General features: G+C 40.2%; 1 protein-coding gene across 2 annotated transcripts in view; it reads left to right on the top strand.

The window, feature by feature from the left end:
* The window catches only part of PIK3R3 (phosphoinositide-3-kinase regulatory subunit 3), a 134,881-nt gene extending 123,090 nt beyond the window's left edge, over positions 1-11,791 (top strand). For both annotated transcript variants that reach the window (XM_032877662.1, XM_032877661.1), the window contains exons 9-10: positions 311-481; positions 8,056-11,791. In XM_032877662.1, coding sequence (XP_032733553.1) covers positions 311-481; positions 8,056-8,254 — 370 coding nt within the window. In that variant the 3' untranslated portion in view covers positions 8,255-11,791. The remainder of the gene's footprint in view (positions 1-310; positions 482-8,055) is intronic.
* The last annotated feature ends 246 nt before the right edge of the window (positions 11,792-12,037 follow it).

Below are 12,037 nucleotides of genomic sequence, written 5' to 3'. Positions count from 1 at the left end.
TGAATTGCTTGAAGAGTGCCCTGTAGGCACTTGAGGTCAGAGACCCACTGAGCCACGTGAAACCTGGGTGCATAAGCATTCCTCATTCAGACATTAATGTGTCAGCTGATTTAGATAAATCTAAAACTTGTGAATTTTGTGTTTTCTGCACCATAGGCAATAATTAAGTTGTTAAAAAAAAGTCCAAGTAATTGTAGTTTTACTTTGTCATTTCGTGGTTAAAGATTTAGAAGAGTGTTTTATTCATGAGTTTGCTTTTAGATGTGAGTAACCTGATGGTTAGAATAATATTTTAACATTTAATTTTTAGGACCTATTTTATCAATGAGGAAGATGAAAACCTGCCCCATTATGATGAGAAAACCTGGTTTGTTGAGGATATCAATCGAGTACAAGCGGAGGACTTGCTTTATGGGAAACCTGATGGTGCATTTTTAATTCGTGAGAGTAGCAAGAAAGGATGTTATGCTTGCTCTGTGGTGTAAGTCTTTTCTGGCAGTTTAACCTTTTGAAAATTTGTGCATTGATTAATAGAAACTCAATCCCTCCTAAAATTCAGTTAAAATTATTTGAACTAGAGTAATGAGAACCCATGGCTTAGACCTTTAATATCTGTATAAAGAAAACAGTTAGTTGCTTTAGGAGAAATAGTATCTGAAATTATTTGGGGGATTTTAATTTCACATGGTAAGCAGATTAGCCCTGCAGTGTTGCTATTGGATTTTCAGGTATTTGTGAAAAGTAATGTGAGATCTTCAATTGAAATATCCTCTAAGGAGGGGTGCCTGGCTGGCTCAGTCAGTAGAGCCTGTGACTCTTGATCTCAGGGTCATCAGTTCAAGCTCCACATAGGTTGTGGAGCCTACTTTAAATAGGTATGTTAGTTGAAATTTTTTTTTTAAATCCATAATTTTTTAAAAAAGATTTTATTTATTTATTTATTTGTCAGGGGGGAGATAGAGAGTGCGCACAAGCAGGCAGAGGTGGAGAGAGAAGCAGGCTCCCTGCCAAGCAAGGAGCCCCATGTGGGACTCGATCCCAGGACTCTGGGATCATGACCTGAGCCGAAGGCAGCAGTTTAACCGACTGAGCCACCCAGGTGTCCCCCGCCCCCCCAAAATCACATAATTTTGTTGTAGTCTCCTGCATATCTAATTTGGGCTTCAGTGTTAGTTTAAGTAAGGCTTAAGAACTGTTTTTACTTCAGAAGAAAAACTATCTAAATTTTATATTTAAGTAGTATTCTGTTGGGGTAGTGATCAAATATTTTCCTTAAAATCTTATGACTTTGTTTGGAAAAGCCTATTTTATTAGTTTCCATCCATTCATTTCTTTATTTACTTATTTATTTAGATATATTTATTTGAGAGAGAGCAAGCGTGTGAAAGAAGGGGAAGGGACAAAGGGAAAGAATCTTCAAGCAGTCTCCCTGCTGAGCATGGAGTACGGGGCGGGGCGGAGTAGGGGGCCGGTTTGGGGCCTGATCCCACCCTGTTACCCATGAGATTACTACGTGAGGGGAGGTCATGAGCACTGAGCCACCCAGGTGCCTCTATTAGTTTTCTTTTAGTAGAAAGTGAGATTCTGGGGACAGCTAACCATTTTGTGTGTCGTGTATAGTCCTTTTGTATGTCACATTTTGTGTGTTGTGTATAGTCCTTCAGTGACAAAGATCATAGTTAGAGAAAGGTATAATATGACTGTTATGAGAGCGAGCTTTCGTACCAAATATATTACATTCAAATCCTGACTCTACTTACCAGATGTATAATCTGGGGTAAATTACTTTACCTTTCTCTGTCCAGTTTCCTTATCTGAAAAATAAGGATAAGAATACATACTTGAGGGTTTTTATAAGTCTTAAATGAGTTAATATATGTAACGTGCTTTAATCAATGTTGGTACATAATAAGTGTTATCTACCAATATTATTATGATAATGATGCTAATGATGGATATGGCAGAAAGCAAGCAAAAATAACAGGATGATTTTGCCCTCAGAGGGCAAGGTGGTGAGGATGGACAAAAGATACCCATATTAACAGAGTGCTCAATGCTTTATGTGATCATCTTGTTCTTAGTGGTCTCTGGAGTTAGAGTTTGATTCCAAGTTTACCTGGTTTCAAAGCCCACATTTTTCTATTACACCATACTTTCTTCATTTCACAATTAAATATCCAAGATAAATAGAATTACTGTGAAATAGGTATCATCAGTAGGCTGTACACATAAAGAACTATTAATTCTGGTGGAAGAGGAGAGGGTTGGGAGTTTTTGTGGAAGAGGTAGTTTTGAACTGGACTTTGAAAGGATGAATAATGGGATATCTATGGGCAGAATATGGGGGAGGACTTGAAAAGTGCATTAGGTTACTGTTTTTGCAAAGATACAATTACTTAAAAATTTTTTAAAGATTTATTTATTTGAGAGAGACAGAAAGTGAGAGTGGGAGTGAGTGAGCACGCAAGCAGGGGGAGGAGCAGAGGGAGAGGGGAGGCGGACTCCCCACTGAGCATGGAGCCTGACTTGGGGCTTGGTCCCAGGACCCTGAGATCATGATCTGAGCTGAAACCAAGAGTCAGATGCTTATCAGACTCAGCCACCCAGGTGCCCCTACAGTTATTTAAAACATTCTTTTCTCTCTTACCTGGGTTGTTTAAGTTATCTGAATGGAAATGCCAGGACAGGATTGTTCTTACAGAAATTGAGATCTCTTAAAAATAAAAAGAAGAAAGGCAGTAAGACCAGTGCATTGTACTCTTACACTTACCCAGGTCATTGGGTGGCAGCCTCTGGGTTAAGGACTTGGCTGGTGGAAGGTGCTGCCCCGAAGCTTAGCTAACTCCTGGGAGACCAAGGAACAGCTTGAGTACCTTGAAGAGGTGTATTCTTTTCCTTCTTCCTTTAGCCATAGACTCCCAGGCCTAAGTCCACAGCAGTGTGGATTTCCCTTGCTTATGAAAACCACCTGTAGACATATATCATGTTTCCATTCACACTGAGGATGGTTGGAAGCAAAGAGTCTAGCATCACAAAGACTCCCATTTGTTTGCCAGCCATTCTGGCTACAGGAAGCCTGCCTACAGTAATCTCCCTGTATCCTTAGAACACTTGCTGAAGTAGGAATATGAATATGTTCAGTTTTTTAGGAGATTCTCATAGCAAAATTAACATGATTATGTAGGAAGTCACACATGGAACTCATTTGTTCTTCCATTTTGATTTCTATTAATGACATCATCAAGAAGCCTAAAAAGAAATTGCTTACCTCTACAACCTTCTTAGGCTAAAGACCCGCAGCCAGCAATGCCTGTATTCACTACGTTAAGGATTCAGGTAGTGAGCACTTGTGATCCTTACTGCTATTTGGGTTAAGAATTTAATAGGGCTAGAACTAGAGAGATCAGAAAGGTAGCAGAAGATTTGAACGATATTTTAAAAACAACTAGAGCTAACAACAGCAGAATATACATTCTTCTTAAGTGCACATGAAACATTATCCAGGATAGGCCATAGGTTAGGCCACAGTCTCAATACATTTATAAGTGTTGAAATCCCACAAAAAAATGTTTTCTAACCATAGTGGAAAGAAATTAGAAATCAAAAACAGCAGGAAAGTTGGGAAATCCTCGAATGTGGACAGTAAAAAGCACATTCCTAAATAACCAATGGATCAAGCCCCGCTTGGGCTCTCTGCTCAGCGGGGAGCCTGCTTCCCTTCCTCTCTCTATCTGAAGCTCTGCCTACTTGGGATCTCTCTTGTGTCAAATAAATAAAATCTTTAAAAGAAAATAACCAATGGATCAGAGAAAGAAAACAGGAAATTAGAAAATACTTTGAGATGAGTAAACAAACACAGCCTATCAAAACTCACAGAATTCAGCTAAAGCAGTCCTAAATGCCAAATTTATAACTGTAAACATTTATGTTAAAAAAAAAAGGAGACCACATATTAATAAAGTAACCTTCCACCTTAAGAAACTAGAGAGTAGAAAACAATTGAGAAAATGAGTGAAACCAGAAGTTGGGATGGAACTGAATTACAACCTCAAGCAAAACTGCCCCCATCCCCACAGAGAAGAAACAAATTACTAAAATCAGGATGAAAGAGGGGGTCATTACTTGTAGTCCTTATAGAAATAAAAAAAAGATAATGAGGGAATGCTATAAACAATCATATACCAAAAAAATTAAACCCAGATGAAATGGACAAATTCCTGGAAGCCCACAAACCACCAAAACTGACTCAAGAGGAAACGGAAAATTTGAACAGAACTATAATAAGAAATTGGGTTAATAATAATTATAATAATAATAAAAGCTACCCACAAAGAAAACCCCAGGCCCAATTGTCTTCACTGGTGAATACTGCCAAATATTTTAAAAAGAATTAACAGAAGTCCTTCACAAACTCTTATAAAAAAAAAAAAAAAAGGGGGGGGGGGTGGGTGGGAGAGAAACTTCCCAGCTCATTTCAGGATGGCAGTATTACTGTGATACCAAAACTAGACAGAGACATCACAAGATAACTATGGACCAATATCCCTTAGGAACACAGACACAAAAATTCTCAACAGAATAATAGCAAGGCAACTCCAGCAGCATATAAGGATTATATACCATGACTAAATAGAATTCATCCCAGGTAGGCAAGGGTTTTTTTCAACATAAAAACAAAAACAAAACAATGAACATAATATACTGCATTAATAGATAAAGGACAGAAAACACATGATTATTTAAGTAGAATCACAAAAAGCATTTGACACAATCTAGCACTCTTTCATATTAAAAAACAGTCTGAACAACCTAGGAATAGGAGGGTACTTCCTCAACTTGATAAAGTTGAAGAAAAAACTCAGAGCTAATGTACTTAATGGTGAAAGTTAGTGCTTTCCCCTAAGATCAGGAAGAAAACAGAGATGTTTATTCTTACCACTTGTAACCATCGTTGTATAAAAGGTTCTAGTTAAGGTAAATTGGACAAGAAAAAGAAATAAAAAGCATCCATTTTGGTAAGGAAGATGTTAACTATTAGAGCTAATAAGTTTGGGAAAGTTGCAGGTTAAAAGATCAGGATTCAAAAATCGTTGCATTTCTAAATACCAGTAATAAACAATCTGAAAATGAAATGAAGAAAGCATGCTACATATAATATCATCAGAAATACCTAGGATTAAAACAAAAAGAAGTGCAAGAGCTGTATGGTGAAAACTATGAAACATCACTGAAAGAACTTAAAGGGAGACCTAAATAAGTGGAAAGACATCCTGTGTTCATGGATTAAAAGATTTAATATTGTTAAGACAGAAATAACATCCCAAACTGATCTACATGTTCAATGTAATCCCTATCAAAAATCCCAGCTGGATTTTTGCTGAAATTGACAAAATGATCCTACAATTTATACAAGGGATCCAGCACAGCCAAAATCACTTTGAAAGAATAGAAAAAGTTGAAGTACACCTCCTGATTTCAAAACCTACGAAACAAAGGTGTAGTAATCAAAATTGTGAGGTGTTAACAAGAATAAACATGTAGATCAATGAATAGATTTGAGAGTCAAGAAATAAACCCTTACATTTATGGTCAATTGGTTAACAAGGGTCTCCAGACCATTCACTGGGGGAGGAAGTTGTCATTTAACACATGAAGCTGGGACAACTGGAAAGCCACACGCAAAAGAATAAAGTTGGACCCCTACCTCACACCATATATAAAAATTAACTCAAAATGGATCATAGACCCAAATGTAAGAGGTAAAAGTATAAAATACTTAGAAAATATTGACATAAACCCTTGTGACTTTTGGGTTAGTTTCTTACAAACTAAAAGCACAAACAAAAGAATTATAATTAAAAACATTTTATACCAAAGGGCACTATCAAAGTGAAATATTTCTCCCACAGAATGGGAGAAAATATTTGCAAATCATGTGTCTGTTAAGCAACTAGTGTCTAAATCATAACCCTTTAGTAAACCAAGGGCCTCAATTTAAAAATTGGATAGACATTTAAAAAAATGGCAAAGGATTTGGATAGACATTTTTTAAAAAATTCACATGCATAGTGTTATATTAGTTTTAGGTATACTACATAATTCAACAATCCTATACATTTCTCAAAGTTCAGCAAGATACATTTGATTTTCATCTCCTTTATCTATATCACCCATCTCCCCACCCACCTTCCCTCTAGTAACCACCAGTTCTCTGTATTTAAGAGTCTGAGGGTTATTTGGTCTTTTTTCCCCCCGTGTTTGTTCATTTGTTTTGTTATGAGCCAAATCATATGGTGTTTGTCTTTCTCTGACTGATTTCACTTAGCATCATGCTTTCCAGGTCCCTCCATGTTGTTGCAAGTGGTAAGAGGGCATTCTTTTTTATGGTTGAGTAATATTCTCTGTGTGTGTATCTCCCATATTTTCTTTATTCATCTATCCTGATGGACAATTGGGTTGCTTCCATATCTTGGCTATTATAAATGCTGCGGTAAACATATGGGTGCATGTATCTTTTTGAACAGTGAAGGAAATCAACAGAACAAAAAGGCAACCTACTGACAGAAGACTTCTGCAAATGATATATCCAATAAGGGGTTAATACCCAAAATATATATATATATATATGAATTTAGACAACACACAAAAAACCTCCAAATAACGCATTGAAAATGGGCTGGGGACCTGAACAGACATTTTTCCAAAGACATGCAGATGCCCAACAGATATATGAAGAGATGTTCAACATCACTCATCATTAGGGAAATGCAGATCAAAACCACAGTGAGCTACCACCTCACACCTGGCAGAATGGCTAAAATCAACAACACAAGAAACAACAGTTGTTGGCGAGGATACGGAGGGAAAAGAACACTTGTGCACTGCTGGTGGGGATGCAAACTGGTGCAGCCACTCTGGAAGACAGTATGGAGGTTCCTCAGGAGATTAAAAATAAAATTACCTTATGACTCAGTAATCGTACTTCTGGGTACTTACGCATAGAAAATAGAAATTCCTTTAAAGAAGATCTATAAATGGTCAATAAAGATACAAAAAGATGCTCCACATCATTAGTCCTTAGGGAAGTAGAAATCAAAACCACAATGAGATACCACTAGGATGATGATAATAAAAAAGATGGACAATAACAATTGTTGACAGGGATGTAAAGAAATTGGAACCCTCGCATACTGCTGGCTAGAATATAAAATGGAGCAACCACTTTGAAAGACAGTTTGGCAGTTCATCAAAAAGAGATACCATATGACTCAGCGGTTCCATGTCTGGCTCTCTGTATACCCCAAAGAATTAAAAACATGCGTCTATACAAAAACCTGTACACAAATGTTCAGAGCAGCATCATTCATAATAGTCAAAAAAGTAGGAACAACCCAAGTGTCCATCAGTTAATGAATGGATGAACAGAACGTGAATATCCAGACAGGATGTTATGCAACCACAGAGGAAGTACTGCTACATCTACAATACGGACAAACTTTGGAAATGTGCTAAGGTGAAAGAAATCAGATATAGAAGGTTGTGTGATATTGTAAGTTTCCATTTATGTGAAATGCCAAAATAGGCAAATCCATAGGGACAGTAAGTCGTAAGTGTTTGCCCAGGTCCGGGGGAGGAGGAAGGAATACAGAGTGACTGCTAATGAGTATATGGTTTCCTTTTAGGGCAATGAAAATATTCTGGTAATGGTGATTGTTCCACAACCTTGTGAATATTCTAAAAATCACTGATTTGTATACTTAAAAAAAAAAAAAAGCATTCTCTTTCCAGTGCCTTCTTGCCTCATGAAGATGCAAATCTGAGTGATTAAATTCAGCCACTTATTTTCTTTCCACCAGGTCTTGGTGCAAGGTGAAGATCTCTCTGTGATAAGTCTATATGGGGATGAGGGGACACACATGGTCGCATTTTACAAACTTCAGCAGAACACTTCTGCACCTCCTTTGCAGAAAAATTGTTCAGGTTTCTGGTCATTTGGATCTATCTATCGTTACCTGCCTTAATTCCCTGTGGTGTCTGTGTGTTGTGTCTTTGCAGTGCCGATGGGGAAGTGAAGCACTGTGTGATCTACAGCACCGCTCGGGGCTACGGCTTTGCAGAGCCCTACAACCTGTACAGCTCCCTGAAGGAGCTGGTGCTCCATTACCAGCAGACATCCCTCGTTCAGCACAACGACTCCCTCAATGTCAGGCTTGCCTACCCTGTCCACGCACAGATGCCCTCCCTCTGCAGATAAAGAGCGAGTGGGAAGAGAGGTTGCTCTCTAGCATTTTTTCCTACAGTTTTTATTAGACTATGAGGGCATTCTTTCTACGTAGACTGCTTGTTTTGCACAAGAAGTGATTCTGTGAATGTGGAGAGGCCGAGCAGCAGCCGGCCAGGTTTGGGGCACAAGAGGCCTGAGGTTCTCTGAGACTCAGCTGTGCCGCTGCACTGACATAGGAAGCTGGAAGCAGATGATGTTTTTTGGGAAAGTCTGTTTCATCGGGCTATTGTTTTGTTTAGCCAGGCACCCTCAACAGAACATGTTAGGCTTGATGGGGTTGGGGTGTTATATCTGGAAATCTCTGAAGAGTCCACGTCCTCTCTTGGTCTTCATCTCTGAGAAGTGGGCAGCGGCATGGCTCTGTGGGGGGTTCTGTTTTGATCTGGCGGTCTCTATCAACCTCCTCCCCAAATGAAGGCAGTTTTAGTTCTGTGGTAGAATGGCATTTGGTGAAAAAGACAACCAAAGGAAAATGGGGAGGCTTGGGATTTCATTTAGATAATCTTAGTCAAGGAGTAAAAACACCTTCAACTGAAGGTACTTTATTAACTAAGTTAGGTGTCAACATCTCAGTAGCTCCTCCCTGTAAAGAAGCATTATGTTTTAGAAACCAAATTGATCTCAGCAGAACAATGTTTGTTGCCAGACTAACGTCTGATGGAAGAAGACAGCACTAGTATCTGAATGCACACTTCTGTACCAAAACTTGAAAGTGAAAAGAAAACCAGAATTTGTTAGTTTTAGCAAACACTAAAATTGGTCAGTGTAACTCTTTCTGCCCTGCCCTTGTTTCTCAGAGATGAGGAATAGTGTTCTTCTGGGGGGCATGGTGAGCTTTGAATCATAAAATGAAGTTGGTGCTTGTGTGGTGTTTCTTTAGCCTAAAGAATGATCTGTTGTTGAAAACCTTTGTAACTTGTTTGTATGAGTAAAGAAAAGGTGCAATCCAGTGCTTTTAGATGGCTTGATATACCAAATAATGATATAGAACAACAGTCTTATATGTGCTTCCCTAAATTTAAAGGCCCTGCAGAAACAGTAAACATGGTTTAATTTCCCTTCATCTCCCTGTCCTTTGTGGGGTAGGGCTTAGGGAAGCCACAGGTGGCAAAGGTTGTAGCAGGAAGGGAGCCAGACTCTTGTCAGGGTCCTCAGTAATTCACAGACCCGGAGGCTCTGGTGTCTAGAGTGAGGGTCCTCCACATTGCCGGTGTGCTTCCATGCAGTAGTTTCTGAAACTTTTGTAAAGAGGAAATAATGGCTTGGAGTTTAGACTGTTAGTAAAAGCCATATGGAAGTTTTCCTCTTTGCCATTTTTGTGAGCCTGACATTAAGATGATGTGCACAGACTGTCCTCATGCTCCAGTGGCCCTGATTTTAGGCCAGGAATCTTCTGCTCCATGTGGTTTAAGCCTTCCAGCTGAGTGAAGCGAGGCGAGTGGGGTTGGAGGCAGGCATGTACTCCTACCTCCATCACGCCCCACCCCCATCAGTCAACACTCATTCGGCAAATAGAGTTAAGCTGCCTCTGAGCCAAGGCTGGAACCATAATAGGCTCAGAATGAATCAGCTGTTTGAGTCCAAAGCTGTACAGTCAGGCATCCTGGAGAAGCAGCCAGTATCTGGGTCTTGGTGCATAAGGTTTACAGCTAGGAAAGCTCTAGTGATGGAATGAAAGAAAGAAATCCTGCTTTCCCTGAGCACTTATCTTGGTGACAAGGTCTAGAATGGACCATGATGTAAAGATAAGATAAAAAATTTTGGAAAAACTTCTAGAGTTACTAACAATGAGGATAGGAAGGAAAGGGCCTATCTTCGGCTTTTCTTTGGTTCCATTGCAGTTTCAGGATTAGGCAAGGCAGACAGTTGAGCCCCTCCCTCCAGTGTCCTGTTCTGACTTAAGCCCTTAACTGAAAGCCAGCTGCACATCTCTTCTCCACATCGCCAGGGAAATTGCAGGGAAATCTTGCTGAGGGTTTTACTGAATAATGTCAGACTAGTTGCTGCTGGGTGGCCTTAACACCTGGTGTTGAACCTGCTTAAGCAGTTGGATGTTCAAGATTGGGTGCAAAAAATCCCTCCTTTCTGGTATTAAAATTTAGTGTGTTCTGATCCTCTTTTAAAATAAAATGGGAGTAAGGACGCATGCATGTGACATTGAACCATGTGTTGCTTCTTTTCAGGCAGTCACAAGGGTGCATGGGGAGGGAGCTAGCCCCATCTAATACTAACTACACTTACAGAGAAGGGCTGGCTTGTGGAGAAAGACTGTTTTGTTTTGTTTTTTGCTCCTATATTCCTTCACTTTTTCCTTCCTGTTTTTCATTCTTGAAAATTCACAATTGCTTTTTGGGAACTAAGGCCTAGGGATCATTTGAGAAGTTGGAAAATATCTCTTCTGACTAGTTGCCATATGATGTGTTTGATCCCGAGCCAGTGGAAATGGCATAGGGGCCAGTCTGCTAACCACATGGAGGGGGAGATGCAGCTCCTATACTTCATGGCCTTGGCGGCCTTCTTCTGAGTCTAGCTCTGTGTCCTGTCCCATGATTTGGGCCCTGGGACTCTCTCTCTTGGCATCCTAACTGCAGCTTCACTGAAGCAGAGAGTAAAGCAGACAGACTAAGACCAGAGGGGCTCACTGTTTTTCTGGCTAGGACAGCCAGCCACCAGCATGGAAGCAGCTTGAGGCTGGCTGAACACAGGCCCTACACCCAAATTTTCCAGGTGGAGATTTCATCAGAGAACAGTGGTCTCTGTCTCTTCCTGATCATAGATGGTAAATCATGGCCAGGGCTCAGGACTGTATAGGGTGTGTCCTTACCACTGATTTGGCCAAGGTTGGGGACTTCTTACTCCATCTCCAAGCCAATGGGACCTTCCACTTACTGTGGACCTCATGTGCTCTAAAGAAGCATTGATAGCCAATGTGGTGTCTTCCATAGGTCTCTTTTTGCTGCAAGGAACCAGCCTCATGGGTCCTCTTGGCCAAGAATTGCATCTGGACAATTCCTGGTTTTCAAGGTGGTCTCTGTTGCCAGTTAAGACTCCAGAGCTGGGCTCTTTGCTGTCACCTGCTCCTTCTTGCTCTAGCTCTAGCCACCTGTGACAAACAACCTTGTTTCCTTACAAATTCCAGCATGTGACTTTGGTGCCCTGTTGTTACTTGTGAAAAACCTATTCTTCTGTTGTCTTTGATGTAGTAAAAAAAAAAAAAAAAACAAAAAAACAAAAAAAAAGCCATGTAGTTTACGTAAAAATATCTGATTCACAAAGAAGCCAACTATATGTCTTGTGTTGGGACAGTTCATAATGTAGTTCCTAGACCACTTTTGCAAATTGTTCTTGTCACCAGATGTGTTCAGACATTGCTGTGCAGTTGTGGGGGGGTGGGTGGGGTAAGTGAGGGGAGATAATTTTTTGGTCTTTTGTTTTTTTATCTTCCCCAAGAGGGGACAGTCTGGCCAACTTGCTCCAGTAATGCAATAAAGACATTGCAATAAAGCACCTTTTTGTCCTCATGCTATAGAGGGGTTGGGCTAGGGGTGGGCGGCAAGAGGAGGATTAGGATATTGAAAGCCCTGAAACTCCCAAACCTTCTCTCCCATGAGCACCAGAAGATTGGTCCTGGGGCTGAACGGGGCCACTAGGCATGCTCTTCCCCTGAGCAAGAGAAGCTGACCCTAACAGGCATGATGCCAGCATTTTGTCCAGACAGCACAGAACACAGTGAGACTCAGAAACCAGTCCTGA

The sequence above is a fragment of the Lontra canadensis genome, unplaced genomic scaffold, assembly GCF_010015895.1.
Source record: "Lontra canadensis isolate GAN:19392208 unplaced genomic scaffold, GSC_riverotter_1.0 scaffold60, whole genome shotgun sequence".
NCBI classification, from domain to species: Eukaryota; Metazoa; Chordata; class Mammalia; order Carnivora; family Mustelidae; genus Lontra; species Lontra canadensis.
The sequence above is the reverse complement of the archived record's forward strand: the minus strand, read 5'-3'. Positions and strand labels throughout refer to the sequence as shown.